The sequence below is a fragment of the Triticum aestivum genome, chromosome 1D (assembly GCF_018294505.1).
Source record: "Triticum aestivum cultivar Chinese Spring chromosome 1D, IWGSC CS RefSeq v2.1, whole genome shotgun sequence".
NCBI classification, from domain to species: domain Eukaryota; kingdom Viridiplantae; phylum Streptophyta; class Magnoliopsida; order Poales; family Poaceae; genus Triticum; species Triticum aestivum.
Window position 1 is genome coordinate 498,285,341 of NC_057796.1, and position 17,926 is coordinate 498,303,266.

Below are 17,926 nucleotides of genomic sequence, written 5' to 3' on the forward strand. Positions count from 1 at the left end.
CCACCAACCAATTCCAATTCCAATTCCGAATCACAGCAGCTTTGTTCGATTCAACAACTCAACACTAACAGCTCAACGGTTTCTCCCTTCCCTTCCCTTCCATCAGGATCAGGATAGGTAGGTAGGTAGGGAACACGTACGACAACATAAGATACATAAGTAGATAGCCTAACACAGCAGCATAATGGTAATAATAATCTCATAGGGCAGACAGATCAAAATAATAGTAACTGGAGCCAACATCCTCCTCTCCTCTTACTTGGCCTCATGCTTGGCCTTCGAGTGCGAAGCTAGAGCACCCTCACTGTTGAATGTCCTGCGCGACATCAATCAAGAGAGATTCACCATGTTAGCAACACTGGAATCCACAGTCATCTTATACTGTACAAACAGAAATAGCACAAGAGAAAGACTTCTTACTTGCTGCATGACTTGCACGCGACCGACCCTCCAGACTTGGGTGACTTGTCGCTGGTTGCTGGGGTCTTGCCTGCCTTCTTGGCCGGGTGCAAAGTCGCCACATGGACAACCTCCTTCTTGTCACCTGCAAACAAAGGGCATCATTATTAGCAAACAACAAGGCCACAGCATATCGGGCTGCTCACATTCATTGCAAGGCTAATTGATATCACACAATGTTATACTTGTCTTCTGCCCTGACGGTGTTGCAATCTTGGCATTCTTGTCAGTAACAAGGGTCTTCAGCGCGCTTCCAGCCAGCCTCTTCTTGTAGGAGATATGCCCTAGAGGCAGTAATAACAGTTATTTTGTATCTCCTGGTTTGTAATGAATGTTTATGTTCCATGCTATAACTGCAATAATTCTCGAGTCTACAATATCCACGAGGCTCGGAGGGAAACTCATGTGCACGTGTGGTAAAATAAACGGTAAAATATATTCCCAGTCATGCCTCTAAGACTGGCTCAAGTATTGCATGATGATCCTGTTTTCCTGATCATGGGCATGTCTATGCCCGCAAGTTTTGAGGGCACTTTGTTGGTAGAACACTTGTGTTGAATAGACCCAAATTGATGTTATGCTATGAGATTCTTTCATCACAAGTTAAATGGTTAATAACACAGGGAAGTTAATGTTTGCATAATTCCTTAGACCATGAGAGTATCAAGTTCCTTCGTACTTGCTTCGTGAACTTCGGGGTTTGTTAAACGTCATCCATAACTGGGTGGCTATTACGGCGGCTTACGGGTTCACGGAAAAGTATGGCAAGTAGCAAGATAGCTCAAGATTTGGATTTGCTCCTCCGACGATGGAGAGATATACTCGGGCCCTCTCGGTGTTATACGGTATCCATCATCGTCTGGCCAGACACCTTGTGATTTGATCACTGGGATGCCGGAACACGGAAACGAGAAAAGAGAACAAAACCGGTAACGAGGTAACTTGCATGATGGACAAATTGTTCGTCCACGGGGATGCAATAAATCTCACCTCGGGTGTTTGTGACATATCACGAAGCAACAGGAATAGCTCACTGCAACTGGAGGTTCACTCGAATATTTATTCTTGTGGGTATAGGGGTCAATATGGGTGTCCACGGCTCCGATTTGATCATTGATCGGAAGGGGTTCCGAGTCATGTCTATACTTCACCGAACCTATAGGGTCACATGCTTAAGGGTCATCTATCTGCTGAATACTAGATAGGGAGTCTGAGACAAAATCACCGAAAAAGTTTCGGACACCGTAAAAGTTTCGGACAGCGGAAAAGTTCCGCAGAGAGTCGGATGAGTTTCGGTGAAACTGAAAAGTTGCTTCGGGATATTCTATTAAGTCAAATTGGTTTTGGCACATGCCTGATAATTCTTGGAGGGTGCCAGAATCATTCTGGAAACTTTTTGGAAATTTTCGGGATAAAAACAGGAAATGTTCCGGAGCTGCCGGAGCCACTTCAGATGCGTTTCCCAGATGAAAATCACTAAACCGGAATTGTTTCGGAATGCGTTTAAAATTATTTTAGTGGGTATTGGAAATGTTCTAAGCCCACATAAATATTTTCAGTTCGAACGGACGCTGAAAAATGTCGTCGTGAATAGTGAAAATCAGCTTTATGGATATTTTTTGGGAAGCCACCTTTTAGGGCTTTTGTGAAAAGGCTTCTAGAAGGTCTTGGGGGCCAAGGAAGCCGCTCATGGGGGCCCCCAAGGGTTTGGACGGCCACACATGGTGGTGCTCCATGGAGCTCCACTTGGCCTCCCATTTTGCCCATAACACCCTCATGTGTGACCTAATGCATGGGGGTTTTTTTGGTAATTTGTGGAGGCACCCTACCCCTTGGTTTTCCTATAAATAGGAGGTGAGGGGGCTGCCCAAAGATCATCCCTTGCTCTCATACACATGCCATGACTTGTCTGGCTTCTCTCTCCCTCCCAGCGAAATAGTTTCGTAGAGCCGAAAGGCTGTCTGGGTTCCGGCAGGAACTAGTTCTGGACGGCGAAGCCCTGGCGGATAGCTGACACCATATGTGTGCAACCCCATAGAGAGATTGTAGTTTCGATCTTTTGCCCGAGGGGTTGTTCGAATGTCCTCCCGAAGGGCTGTCCGAGTTACCATCCGAGTTTCGAGGGTCTTCCCGAAGGGCTGTCCGCGACATCGTCCGGGGACTGTCCGACCGCCTCCCGAAGGGCTGTCCGGAGAGGGAGTACATCCTCACGGTTGGGAGGTTGTAAATCCTAGCTGCGGGGATCTGCACTGACGATCTCCACTGACTCTTCTTCCGCTGCGCTTCGAGTCGGTACGGATCAGATCAAACCTTATATGCAGTCTCCATAGTGGTCCTGGGTGTGCTCGCTATACCGATAATTTTATTTTCTGTCGCGTTCCCCAACAGTGGCATCAAGAGCCGTGCTATGCGTAGATGCAGGTTATGATCTAGAATACATGGAGATGTATGGGTATTGCATAATATAATTTTGGAGTAGATGAGATCTATTGCTGAAAATTATTTATGCGGGTGGAAAATGAAATCTGTTACCCGATGTTCTTGTTGCTTCCCTAGAATTTGCGTATTTCTGATCTTGAAACGGCATGATGGAAGTTCACAAAGTTCTGGCAATCTGTGATCCTGATTGATCAACGAAGTGCTATCAGTTCTTTGGGTTCCACCATAGTTGAGAGAAAGATGAAATTGCGCAGACAAAAGGGCAATGCAGATATGATCTGCACGGGGGTCATGCGTATGACGAAGTTTAGTATGGGGTTCGAGATTTTATTATCTAGTGCTTCATACACCCCGCAAAGTTAATCTAGCGACTTGAATAATCATACTTGATGATAAACATTGGTAGCTGCGGTTTAAGTCAAAACCTTAGAAGCCACGTAAAATAAAATTTTGCATAAACCAATTAGAGGCGTCTAACTTGGTTTTGCAGGATGTTTTGCATGTGATGTGGTATAGCAAGCTCATATTCAATTTGATTATGTATGAGATGACTATATAATGTAATTAACATGACCTGCATGTCATGATTCGGCATCATGGCTGGAGCCATATGATTGCACTTTAATGACCTGTGTGTCAACCTTAAGTAATGCATTAATTTTATACGCTATGGAGATAGGAATATTATCTGGTGCATCGACAAGGTGGTGGCAATCTTCGCGAAGGTAAACACCGACGCGAATGCCGAAGACGAAGAAATGAAAGACTTCTCCGTCAGAAGGGGCTATACCATATCATGCTATTATGAATTGCCTAAGATGTTTATCCCTCTTAATGCACCCTTCTTGATTGCGCGGTAGTCGCCTTTTATTAGGGTGATCTCTCACTTCAAAATATCAAAGTAGTTAGTGTTCACCCAAGTGTAGCACCGTCTGTAATTCGTATCTTTTCGGGGTGCGCCATGTCCACATGGGTACGAACGAATCGAGAGGAATGAGGCGGGTGAGGTCAGACCTCGCAGCAAGATCACTTGGTTGTCTTTGACATTCAGGCAGGATCCTCCTGAGCTCGGAACACACCCATCGAAAGATGAACAAGAGTCACATGGAGATGTGATCGGCAAGTTTGCCTACCAATTGAAATTCTCGTCATCAGTGATGTCCACATCAATGGCGTTGAATCAAAATGTGGGTCTTGTATCACTCATAATCAATTTTGAGAGATATTGATTTGAGTGGGAGCGCACTTTGGAATAAAATTGTTTATTCACTAGTGCATTTTCATTATAAACAAAGTCTAAGTGAAACTTGTGTTTTCCGTTGTAGATCAAATGGCTCGCAACACCGCGTTCAACTTAGGCCCGATGTTAGAGAAAGAGAAGTTAGCTGCGACTGGAAACAACTTGCAGACTGGGTCCGCGACCTGAGGATTGTCCTCAGGAGGGCTAAGAAATTGTATGTGCTATAGCATGATCTTCCAGCTAAACCCGCGGCAGAGGCCCCGGAAGATGTACAAAATGTCTGGGCCACTAAGGATGATGATTACAACTTAGTGCAGTGCCTCATGCTAGCTTGCATGAGTCCAGAGCTTCAAAAACGTTTTGAATTCCATAAACCCATTGATATGATCCGGGAATTGGATGCTCTGTACAAGGAAACCGCAAAGTCTGAACGATTTGATATCATGAAGGCTTTGATGGAATGCAAGATGGCTGAGGGTAGTTCAGTTGGCGAACACGTGGTCAAAATGATTGGCTATGCTGAAAGGCTTAAAGCCTTGGAATTTCCACTTCCACCTGGCCATATGATGGACATGTTGCTTTCTTCACTCCCCCCGTCTTACGATGGTTTTGTCTTGAACTACAACATGACTGGGATGGAGAAGACACCGGAAGAGGTGCTTGCCATGTTGAAAACTACAGAAGGAGGACTGCGGAAAAATCGCAAGCAAGTGTTGCTTGTGAATAAAACCGCCAGTTTCAAAAAGAAGAAAGGCAAGCCAAAGAAGGGCAAGGGCGCCGGTAAGACCGGCTCCCAAAGCAACTCTAAGGGTGGAGCCAAGAATGAAATTGAGTGCTTCTACTGCAAGGGCACGGGACACTGGAAGAGAAACTACAAGAAGTATCTGGAAGATAAGAAGTTCGGGAAAACCGGAAAAGGTATAATTGTTATACAAGTTAATGTCATTGACATTTTGCTTGCTAGCGAAAATTCTAAGTCTTGGGTATTTGATACCGGATCGGTTGCTCACATTTGCAACTCGATACAGGGACTTCAGAAGGTGCGCGGGCTGGCAAAGAATGAGGTCGTGATGCGGGTCGGGAACGGCGCTGGGATCGCCGCTCAAGCCATCGGCATTATGCCTCTACGTCTCCCTTCGGGATTTATTTTGGAACTTAGTAACTGTTATCTTGTTCCAGCATTGTGTAGAAACATTATCTCCGGATCATGTTTAGTGCACGATGGGTATTCGTACAAGTCTGAGAACAATGGTTGTTCACTTTATTGTAAGGATATGTTTTATGGATTTGCACCTATTGTTGGGGGCCTTTTCATACTAAATCTTGAATGTGTAAATGATGTCTTTAACGTGAATGCTAAACGCCTTAAGAAGGCTAATACCACCACCACTTACTTGTGGCACTGTCGACTTGGCCACATCGGAAAGAAACGCATGCAAAAACTCCAGTCAAATGGAGTTTTGTCGTCCTTTGATTTTGAATCATTCGACACATGTGAAGCTTGTCTGATGGGGAAAATGACCAAGACGCAGTTCACGGGTCATCCTGAACAGGCGGGTGAATTATTGGAAATAATACATAGTGATGTATGTGGTCCGATGAACACGGCCGCACAGGGTGGGTATTTTTACTTCGTGACTTTTACTGATGATTTAAGTCGGTATGGCTATATCTACTTGATGAAGCATAAGTCGGAAACCTTTGAAAAGTTCAAAGAATTTCAGAATGAGGTAGAATCATCATGACAAAAAGATTAAGTTTCTGCAGTCTGATCGCGGAGGCCAATATCTTAGTCATGAGTTTGGCCAACATCTGAGTGACCGTGGAATCGTTTCACAGCTTACGCCTCCCGGAACTCCACAGAGAAACGGAGTATCGGAACGATGTAACCGAACCTTGTTGGACATGGTAAGGTCGATGATGTCTCTTATGGATCTTCCGATATCTTTTTGGGGTCACGCACTACTCACTGCCGCTCACACATTAAATAGAGCACCGTCTAAATCTGTTGAGATGACACCATACGAGTTATGGCATGGGAAGAAACCCAATTTGTCGCATCTCAAAGTTTGGGGTTGTGAAGCTTATGTAAAACGTTTACAACCGAGCAAACTCGATCCCAGATCAGACAAATGTAACTTTGTAGGTTATCTCAAGGAAACCATTGGGTATTTCTTCTACCAACCCTCTGAGTGCAAAGTGTTTGTCGCTAAAAACGGAGTCTTTCTCGAGAAAGAGTTTCTCGCAAAAGAATTAAGTGGGAGGACAGTACAACTTAATGAGATTAGTGAATCTTCGGCAACCGTTGATATGGCTAAGGAACTAGAAGAAATTCCGCTAATTATCCCTACAACCGAGCCGGAAGTTGTCGCATGTGATGCGGAGACTTCAGACAAAGTTGTAACTGAACCGCGCAGATCAGGTAGGGCTATCCAGCCACCTGAGTGGTTTCATAACGAAATCTTCATTCTTGAAGACGATGAACCTGCGCACTACAGGGAAGCGATGGCAGGGCCCAGCTCAAAGGAATGGCACAAGGCCATGAAATCCGAAATGGAATCCATGTACGAAAACCAAGTTTGGAACTTGGAAGAACTTCCAGAAGGCGTAAAGCCGATTGGTTGTAAATGGATTTTCAAAAGGAAGACGGATGCGGATGGTAACATTACTATCCACAAAGCTAGACTTGTCGCGAAAGGGTTCACACAAGTTCCAAGAGTGGACTATGACGAGACTTTCTCGCCCGTAGCTATGCTTAGGTCTGTTCGGATATTACTAGCAATTGCTGCTTATTTCGATTATGAAATATGGCAGATGGATGTCAAAACGGCTTTCCTAAATGGAAACCTCAAAGAGGATGTATACATGACACAGCCAGAAGGTTTTGTCATTCATAAGGATGCTGGAAAGGTATGCAAACTTCAGAAAGCCATTTATGGACTGAAGCAAGCGTCAAGGAGCTGGAACATTTGTTTTGATGTAGTCAAAGAGTTTGGCTTCATCAGGAATGACGAAGAATCTTGTGTTTACAAGAAGTTTAGTGGGAGCGCAAAAGCATTTCTAATCTTGTATGTGGATGACATATTATTGATTGGAAATGACGTGAATTTCCTTAGCGAAATAAAAGACTCATTGAAGAAGAGTTTTTCAGTGAAAGACTTAGGCGAAGCGGCATATGTATTGGGCATCAGAATCTATAGAGATAGATCAAAACGCCTGATAGCGCTTAGACAAAGCACGTACATTGACAAGGTGTTGAAAAGGTTCAACATGGAGAACTGCAAAAAGGGCCTTCTCCCCATGTCACCTGGCACAGTGCTTTGCAAGAATCGGTGTCCTCGGACTCTCGATGAGCGAGTACAAATGAATGATGTTCCATATGCCTCGGCAGTTGGTTCTATTATGTATGCCATGCTATGTACAAGACCGGATGTTTCCTATGCGCTAAGTGTTAGCAGCCGGTACCAAAGTGATCCAGGATTGGAACACTAGGCCGCAGTGAAGGGTATTCTTAAGTACCTCAGAAGGACCAAGGATTTACTCCTTGTGTACGGAGGTGATGAAGAGCTCATTGTAAGTGGTTACACTGATGCAGGCTTCATGACTGACCCAGATGACTTCAAATCGCAATCAAGCTATGTTTTCATATTGAACGGTGGCGCAGTGGATTGGAAAAGTTCCAAACAAAAGATTGTGGCGGATTCTACGACGGAGGCGGAATATGTTGCTGCTTCAGAAGCCTCCAAGGAGGCGGTATGGATCAAGCAATTTCTTGAAGACCTTGGTGTGGTTCCTAGTGCCCAAGACCCGGTGGAGATCTATTGTGATAATAGTGGCGCCGTGGCTCAGGCAAGGGAGCCATGTTCGCACCATAAGACAAGACATATTGAACGCAAATATAAACTCATTCGACATCACGTCGAAGCAGGTTTAGTGAAAGTACGCAAAGTTCACATGGATCTGAACGTGCCAGACCCGATGACAAAGCCTCTACCACGAGCAAAGCATGAGCAGCACCGGATAGCCATTGGTGTTAGGGAAGCCATGTAACTGGATTACGACTCTAGTGCAAGTGGGAGTCTATAGGAGATATGCCCTAGAGGCAGTAAATAACAGTTATTTTGTATCTCCTGGTTTGTAATGAATGTTTATGTTCCATGCTATAACTGCAATGATTCTCGAGTCTACAATATCCACGAGGCTCGAAGGGAAACTCATGTGCACGTGTGGTAAAATAAACGGTAAAATATATTCCCAGACATGCCTCTAAGACTGGCTCAAGTATTGCATGATGATCCTGTTTTCCTGATCATGGGCATGTCTATGCCAGCAATTTTTGAGGGCACTTTGTTGGTAGAACACTTGTGTTGAATCGACCCAAATTGATGTTATGCTATGAGATTCTTTCATCACAAGTTAAATGGTTAATAACACAAGGAAGTTAATGTTTGCATAATTCCTTAGACCATGAGAGTATTAAGTTCCTTCGTACTTGCTTCGTGAACTTTGGGGTTTGTTAAACGTCATCCGTAACTGGGTGGCTATTACGGCGGCTTACGGGTTCATGGAAAAGTATGGTAAGTGATGAGATAGCTCAAGATTGGGATTTGCTCCTCCGACGATGGAGAGATATACTCGGGCCCTCTCGGTGTTACGGTATCCATCATCGTCTGGCCAGACACCTTGTGATTTGATCACTGGGATGCCGGAACACGGAAACGAGAAAAGAGAACAAAACCGGCAACGAGGTAACTTGCATGATGGACAAATTGTTCGTCCACGGGGATGCAATAAATCTCACCTCGGGTGTTTGTGACATATCGCGAAGCAACGGGAATAGCTCACTGCAACTGGAGGTTCACTCGAATATTTATTCGTGTGGGTATAGGGGTCAATATGGGTGTCCACGGCTCCGATGTTGATCATTGATCGGAAGGGGTTCCGGGTCATGTCTATACTTCACCGAACCTATAGGGTCACACGCTTAAGGGTCATCTATCTGCTGAATACTAGATAGGGAGTCTGAGAGAAAATCATCAAAAAAGTTTCGGACACCGTAAAAGTTTCGGACAGCGGAAAAGTTTCGCAGAGAGAGGTCATCGGATGAGTTTCGGTGAAACCGAAAAGTTGTTTCGGGATATTCTATTAAGTAAAATTGGTTTCGGCACATGCCTGATAATTCTTGGAGGGTGCCAGAATCATTCTGGAAACTTTTTGGAATTTTCCGGGATAAAAACAGGAAATGTTCCGGAGCTGCCGGAGCCACTTCAGATGCGTTTCGCAGATGAAAATCACTAAACCAGAATTGTTTCGGAACGCGTTGAAAATTATTTTAGTGGGTACTGAAAATGTTCTAAGCCCACATAAATATTTTTAGTTCGAACAGACGCTGAAAAATGTCGTCTTGAATAGTGAAAATCAGCTTTATGGATATTTTTTGGAAAGCCACCTTTTAGGGCTTTTGTGAAAAGGCTTCTAGAAGGTCTTGGGGGCCAAGGAAGCCCCTCATGGGGGGGGCAAGGGTTTGGACGGCCACACATGGTGGTGCTCCATGGAGCTCCACTTGGCCTCCCATTTTGCCCATAACACCCTCATGTGTGACCTAATGCATGGGGGGTTTTGGTAATTTGTGAAGGCACCCTACCCCTTGGTTTTCCTATAAATAGGAGGTGAGGAGGCTGCCCAAAGATCATCCCTTGCTCTCATACACATGCCATGACTTGTCTGGCTTCTCTCTCCCTCCCAGCGAAATAGTTTCGTAGAGCCGAAAGGCTGTCTGGGTTCCGGCAGGAACTAGTTCTGGACGACGAAGCCCTGCCGAATAGCTGACACCGTATGTGTGCAACCCCATAGAGAGATTGTAGTTTCGATCTTTTGCCCGAGGGGCTGTTCGAGTGTCCTCCCGAAGGGCTGTCCGAGTTACCATCCGAGTTTCGAGGGTCTTCCTGAAGGGCTGTCCGCGACATTGTCCGGGGGACTGTCCGACCGCCTCCCGAAGGGCTGTCCGGAGAGGGAGTACGTCCTCGCGGTTGGGAGGTTGTAAATCCTAGCTGCGGGGATCTGCACCGACGATCTCCACCGACTCTTCTTCCGCTGCGCTTCGAGTCGGTATGGATCAGATCAAACCTTGTATGCAGTCTCCATAGTGGTCCTGGGCGTGCTCGCTATACCGAAAATTTTATTTTTCTGTCGCGTTCCCCAACACTTCTTCCCAGTCTCTTGCTTCTGAATAGCAGCATAATGTTGGGTGTCAGATAACAAACTATGCATGAAGAGGGAAAACATCGACATCAAGAACGATCATACTACCTTGGGTGGGTGTTTCTTCTTCCTCCTCATCAGAGCTATCCTCACTATCATCAGAGGAATCGTCACCGTCCTCACTATCATCCTACAATAATATGTGACAGCAGCTTCAGTCAAGCATAAATCAATACAAATCTACAATAATAGGTAGATTAACAATTTCAGCCAGGCATCAATTCATATGCATGTATACCATAATAGGCGACTAACAATTTCAGTCAAGCATCAATCTATATGCATATCTACCATAATAGGTGATGACAGTTTCAGTCAAGAAATCAATCTACACAAATCCAGACCAGGCCATATAACATAAACAAATTATGGGGTGTCAATTAAATTAACTCACAGAATCATCCTCCATGGGAATCAATGCTTCATCATCACCAGAGTCATCTTCGCTGTCGTCCTCATCCCTGTCATCATCATCATCATCATCGCTGTCATCATCCTTGTTAGATTTTCCCACATCCTTGGCAGCAGCCTTAGACTTTGAAGGTGCAGCAGTGTCAATCTTAACCTGCTTCTTCTGCTTCTTGGCTTCAGGTTTGCCTTGAAAAGGAAGAACAAAAATACATTGTCAAGGGTCAACTCTCAATTTCCCCTGATGTCCCATCCAAGAGAGGTGTGCAAATGCATTAAGGAAGCACGAACTAGAAGCAGAGGAGAAATGTGCATACCATTTTCCTTGGTGAGTGCTGGAATGATCTTGTCTTCCTCCTCCTCCTCCTCCTCCTCCTCAGACTCATCCTCGGAATCAAAATCCATTGTGGAAGCAGGGGAAAAGGCAGGTCAAGGAAACAAGACTCAAGTAGCATAGTACTCCACAAGACATGTATATGTGTACTACTTAAAAATTGTTATAGGGCACACTAAACTTTTTGGGAGGATCAGTTTCTCTAGCTAGGCAATAAGCATCTGTAATGGTTTGTGGTTTGTGAGTTGTGACTTGGAATTTAATCCCCTCTCTTAGTCCATTAACATAACACCTGACAAACCAGAGTTGAGGTGTTTCTTCCTGAATTTATGCCATCAAATCCTCAAAGTCTCTAGTGTAATCTGCCACAGACAGTTGCCCTTGTTTAATACAGTAGCATTGAGCTTGTCAGTTAAATCATAAGATCCCTGAGTGGAAAATCTTGTGTATGAAGTGATGGAGATTTATCCTTTGCCCCTCCATCATGTCCCTCTGTCCCTTGGTCTTCGGTTGTTGGTGTTCTCGGTCTTGACGCAGACGCATTGGTGGTCGCCCGGGAGGTGATCTATGCTGGATGGAGCCACGTCCTCGCGGTTTCCTCCGGCTCGGCCTACGGTATGTAATCGATCTCTGCCGCCCTTGATGCATTGATTTGGGTCACAGTCTCCGCCTAGGGAGGGGTTTTGATCCTTGTGAAAGTGAGATAAAAAGTCTGGCTTTTGGGGGCGTGCGTATGGTTCACAATCTGTTATCACCTTTGTGCTATGTTCATATGTACAACTCTAGTTAGTTTTGATTTCCCTGTGGTACTGTCTGCCCATGATGCGAAGAAAAATGTTTTTGTTTTGGTTCAGACTGAATGGTCCCTCTTGATTGTAGTTGAAGATCCGCATCGGTAGTAATAAGTGCGAGAAACACACAAGATGTGTTGGCTGTCATATAGGTTGAGAAATTAACAATTTCAGACTAGTTTCAGATTTGGAACAGTGTGTGTGTGTGTGTGTGTGTGTGTGTGTGTGTGTGTGTGTGTATGGTTTGTGACTTGATTTGGAACAGAGTTTCAGAGTTTGTTGTATGGTTAGTCAGCGGCTACATTTGTTCATGGTACAGATTGATTGCATGCATGCATGCATGCTAGTATAAAGAAAGAAAGAAAGAAAGAATTGCTCAGCTTGTATAGAGTTTCAGAGTTTGTTGCTATGCTATAAAGAAAGAAATATAGTGTTTGTTCATGGTACAAATTTCATGCTGATGCGTCGTAAAGAAATATGGTGTTTGTTCATGGTACAAATTTCATGCTGATGCGTCGTAAAGCTGGTACAGATTACATTTTCTTTAACAGAAATGTCAGGAGAGATTTGTTTCTAGTTGATGCAAGGGAGGGACTCCATTCCTGAGAGAGACAAGATCAAGTACTAGTGCTGCATCTACCTAACCTAACCTAGCCTAGCCTAGCCTAGCCTAGGAGGAAAAGGCTCTACTAGATCTAGATGAGGTGTATCCTTGTGATGAGCTACATACTTGTAGTTGGCTCACAAACAGATGTGCACATAATGCTTGGTGTGTTTGTTTATTGTCAACGAGGTGCACATTCTTGTTTCATGATTGATCCTGGCATTTTTCAACTAGGATTCCTTGCAAATCTCTTCACTTCTTTCAGTGTCGTACATTCTTGTTTCTGCTCTACCATGGCTACACGTGATGGGGGCATAAATGGATTCAAATATTTACAAGCATTTATCAAATGTACTATTTAATTTAATCTTTAGAAAATCTAGTTTTTGCTACCATTAGACAGGATTAACTAGGGAAATCTATCATCTATAACTTGTTGCATTTTTATGCATATCTCAGCAGCAAAAGACTTTCTCTAACATTTCACCTCAACATCAAACAACTGCAGCAACCCACTTCAAAAACACCAAGAAACAAGCCAAAAAATATGTCCAAAACCACACAGGATTCATTCAAAACCATGATGACCATAGCATTCCACCATCCAATTCCAATTCCAATTCCGAATCACAGCGGCTTTTTTGTTTGATTCAACAACCAACGCATCATCACTAACAGCTCAACGGTTTCTCCCTTCCCTTCCCTCAGGATCAGGCTAGCTAGGTAGGTAGGGAACACGACAACACAAGGATAGATAGCCTAACACAGCAGCATAACGATAATAATCTCATAGGACAGACAGATCAAAATAATAGTAACTGGAGCCAGCCAGCCAGCCAACATCTTCCTCTCCTCTTCACTTGGCCTCGTGCTTGGCCTTGGAGTGCGAAGCTAGAGCGCCCTCGCTGTTGAATGTCCTGCGCAAAATCAATCAAGAGAGATTCGCCAAGTTAGCAACACTGGAATCCACAGTCATCTGTCCAAACAGAAATATATAGCACAAGAGAAGAACTTACTTGCTGCACGACTTGCACGCGACCGACCCTCCAGACTTGGGCGACTTCTCGCTGGTAGCCGGGGTCTTGCCTGCCTTCTTGGCCGGGTGAGGAGTCGCCACATGGACAGCTCCCTTCTTGTCACCTGCAAACAAAGGCCATCATTATCATTAGCAAACAAGGCCACAACATCTGATTGGATTGACTGGTTACATTCATTCCAAGGCCAGATGTTAGAAAGCAATCAGCTCTCACCTGTCTTCTGGCCTGACGGTGTTGCAATCTTGGCCTTCTTGTCAGTAACAGGGGTCTTCAACACGCTTCCAGCCGCCCTCTTCTTCCCAGTCTCTGGCTTCTGAATAGCAGCATTTTGTCAGGTGTATGGTTATGCATCGAGAGGGAAAATTCTAATAAAACATCAACATCAAGAACGAACATACTACCTTGGGTGTTTCTTCTTCCTCCTCATCAGAGCTATCCTCACTATCATCAGAGGAATCATCACCATCCTCACTATCATCCTACAATAATATGTGACAGCAGCTTCAGCCAAGCATCAATTCATATGCATATACACCATAATAGGTAGATTAACAATTTCGGTCAAGCATCAATTCATATGCATGTATACCATAATAGGTAGATTAACAATTTCGGTCAAGCATGAATCTATATGCATATCTACCATAATAGGTAGATTAACAATTTCAGTCAAGCATCAATTCATATGCATATATACCATAATAGGTGATAAACAATTTCAGCCAAGCATCAATTCATATGCATGTATTCCATAATAGGTAGATTAACAATTTCAGTCAAGAATCAATGTATATGCATAGCCACCACAAATAGGTGAAAAACAATTTCAGTGAGCATCAATCTACGCTAGCTACCATAATAGGTGATGGCAGTTTCAGTCAAGCATCAATATAGAAAAACCTAGACCAGGCCATATATATAACATAAACAAATTATGGGGTGTCAGTCAATTAAATGAACTCACAGAATCATCCTCCATGGGAATCAATGCTCCATCATCACCAGAGTCATCTTCGCTGTCATCCTCATCACTGTCATCATCGTCATCGCTGTCATCATCCTTCTTAGATTTTCCCACATCCTTGGCAGCAGCCTTTGACTTTGAATGTGCAGCAGTGTCAATCTTAACCTGCTTCTTCTGCTCCTTGGCTTCAGGTTTGCCTTGAAAAGGAACAACAAATGCATTGACAAGAGTCATCTCTCCGTTCCACCTGATGTTCCATCGAAAAGAGGTGTGCAAATGAATTAAGGAAGCACGAACTAGAAGCAGAGGAGAAATGTGCATACCGTTTTCCTTGGTGAGTGCTGGGATGATCTTCTCTTCCTCCTCCTCCTCAGACTCGTCCTCGGAATCAAAATCCATCGTGGAAGCAGGGGAAAAGGCAGGTCAAGGAAACAAGACTCTCAAGTAGCAGACATGTAAATGTGTACAACTTGATGAGGAAGAAGAAGACACATGATTGTTACTAGTATATATATATATATATATATATATATATATATATATATATATATATATAAGGATATTCATCTCCCTCGGCAGGCTGGAAGACCTTGTAGCCAGAGAAGAAGACGCTGGACGTCTTGGAATTGTGTGAGAGCTCAAACTCCTTCTCGAAGACGAGGTCAAACTGGATCTGAGGGAACTTGTCAGTAGAGAGGGTCCCGATGGCTAGCTTCTGGTCGCCAATCTTGACGAACATGGTTGCCTTGTCATCCTTCTTCACTTCACCAAGGGCACCCTGGCATGGAAACACACACACACACATAAGAGGAGGAAGAGATTAATAATGACCAAAAGAAAAAGATTTCAATCATCAAGCAATACTATAATAGAATAGGTAGAGAAGAGCTGATTGAAATGTTGAGCACAAGAGAGAGCAGACCTGGGAGAGATGGAGGAAGTGCTCGTCATCAGGTGAAACCTTGACGGACTGGTTAGGCTTAACCTCAAGGCCTGCACAGCACAAACACGAGGGTAAAAAAGGTGGAAATGAATGAAGCATGTTTGAGCAGGCAGGCAGAAATTTATTTAAAAAAGCTAAAAAAAATGGATGGATGAAGACATGTACAACAGAGAGAGTGGATTGATTAAAAAAATGAACTCACGTTTTTAACAAGGGAAAGGAATCTAATCCTTTATGGAGCAGAGACAAACAAGTCATGAGCTTACAGACAGACTATCGCTGGAATCTATCTAATCAATCATCTTATTTTTAACAAGAGAAATCCTTGCTAGCTAGGGTTTGAACTTTGAAGGCACGGCTCGGCTCGCTGAAATCAAATCAAATCCAATCCAATCCAATCCAATCCGCTAAACTAATCTAATCGTCACAGAGTCCGGTCTAGTAGGATGGATGATACATACATACATACAGCAACAAAGCAAGGACGGAAGGAAGGAAGGAACGAACGGTAGGCTAAATCGAAAGACGTAACGCCATGAATGGCATCTCATGTCATACTCCATGGGGAGGGAGGGAGGGAGGGAGATGCGCGTTGCTTACCCCAGAACTCCATGGCAACCGGCGGCGGTGGTCGGAGGAGCCCTAGGTCTAGTCGTCTAGGGTTTAAGCCGGCGGACGGACGGAGGGATGGATTTGGGAATGGACTAGGGGTTTGGAGCGGAGCCTTTTTAAAGGGCCCGGGCGGGGCCTCGCCGTCCGATCATGCGCTCTGCGCCATCCTGGCCGTTCCCCCCTCCCCCTAACCTAGACGCTCCTTCCTTCACTGGACTTGGGCTGGACTGGACAGATGCGTGGGTGGGCCGACTACACTGCATGACCCACCACTTGTGGGATGTTATCTATGCTAGCGTTGCACTGCACTGCATGACCCACCACTTGTGTGTTTCTCTGTCCTAACAAAAATACTTGTTCTTTCTTTCTTTCCAAAAAAACAAAAATACTTGTTCTTTCTTTCTTTCAAAAAAAACAAAAATACTTGTAACAAGTTTTTCGATTCACAAAGATTTTTACAAATACGCAAACATTTTATTGGACCCACGAATATTGTTTGCATTCGCGGACATTTTCAAATTTGCAAACATTTTTTGAATTCGTGTACATTATTTCAAATTTGACAACATTTTTACAATTTCATGATCATGTTTTTCTAAATCTGTGAACAATATTTTAAATCCAGGAATATTTTTGAAATTCATGAATCTTTCTTGAAATTTGGAACTTGCTTTTGCCCCGTACAATTTTTAAATAATCAAAAAAGAAGAGCGTGGGGACGAGGGTACGTGATTGCTCACTATGCGCCGACCCACACGGGAAACATGATTGTGCACTCGGATCGGGGAGCGCCTCTTCAAGGTTAAAGATGATGAATCTGATCTGAGGAAAGATGATGAATTTGGACAAAGTTTGCAAATGAAGAAAAGAAAAGAAAAAAGTTGAAGAAAAAGTGTTGTGTGGTTACTTGGTTTAAGCATAAGCATAGCATCATGGTGGAGAGCTAGGTAATTAAGGACGTATAACACTGCTGCTGCGGCACCTAGCTTCTTCGTTGAAAATTAATCAGTTATGGACCCTTGTGCTGCTACACTACACACATTGAACAAAAAAACTAGTTATTATTCTCACACTGTTAAAATTTGATTCAGATTAAAACGAGTATGTATATATAGTACTATATGTATGTATGACAAGGAGATGCCATTATTCAGAAAAATTCTTATATGGAGGCATAGCTTCAGAGCATATATAAGCAACAAAGAAGAACGAATGGATATAACAATGCCTGCACATAGTGTGTGTGTGTGTGTGTGTGTGTGTGTGTGTGTGTGTGTGTGTGTTTCTTGTAAAACATTGTGTGTGTATGTATTAATAGAAGATAAATTACAGGCAGGCAGGCAGAGATGCATCATCATCATCTCTGTCAAGTGGTGTTGACAAGGAAGGAAGGAAGGAAAAACAAGTGGTTGGTACAAGGGAAACTTGTGTCACAGAGACAGACACAGTGTGTAATGCTTCAAGAGGCAGGGAGATGCATCATCATCATCATGTCTATCAAGTGCTATGCTACTAACAACATACTAGTGGAAGGAAGAGAAAGAGCAGACAATCAAAACCAAATGAAATGAAGAAAATCAAGGATTGTTTTGTTGGTGCAGTCGGACTTGGGGTTGGGGATTTTCTTTCTTGGATTTGGGCTTCCCTTCCATTCCTTGCAACTCTTAACTCTGCTACACTAGCACTAGCAGGACTAGTTACTTTTTCTACAATCAAAACACTAGTGGAAGCAATGATATGATCAGCTAAGAAAACAAGTAGTATATGCTAGCAAATTTCAAATGCAAAATGCTCCGTCTATCTTTGCTCCTGTAACCAAGGAATCATCCATATT

The 17,926-nt window shown here is 43.7% G+C and overlaps 2 protein-coding genes across 2 annotated transcripts; both read right to left on the bottom strand.

Annotated features, from left to right (window-relative positions):
• Positions 1 to 255: 255 nt before the first annotated feature.
• On the bottom strand, positions 256 to 11,212 carry LOC123161746 (histone deacetylase HDT2-like). Its single transcript, XM_044579548.1, has 7 exons — positions 11,125 to 11,212; positions 10,794 to 10,996; positions 10,445 to 10,529; positions 6,874 to 6,887; positions 645 to 723; positions 421 to 544; positions 256 to 316 (listed from the first exon to the last, which is right to left on the bottom strand). The coding sequence occupies exons 1-7, from the start codon at positions 11,210 to 11,212 to the stop codon at positions 256 to 258; spliced, it is 654 nt and encodes a 217-aa protein (XP_044435483.1).
• Positions 11,213 to 13,084: 1,872 nt separating this feature from the next.
• Positions 13,085 to 16,283, bottom strand: LOC123183440 (histone deacetylase HDT2). The gene is made up of 9 exons (XM_044596256.1): positions 16,081 to 16,283; positions 15,460 to 15,530; positions 15,101 to 15,315; positions 14,861 to 14,937; positions 14,538 to 14,734; positions 13,975 to 14,052; positions 13,787 to 13,886; positions 13,553 to 13,676; positions 13,085 to 13,453 (listed from the first exon to the last, which is right to left on the bottom strand). The coding sequence occupies exons 1-9, from the start codon at positions 16,091 to 16,093 to the stop codon at positions 13,393 to 13,395; spliced, it is 936 nt and encodes a 311-aa protein (XP_044452191.1). The 5' UTR covers positions 16,094 to 16,283; the 3' UTR covers positions 13,085 to 13,392.
• Positions 16,284 to 17,926: the final 1,643 nt, after the last annotated feature.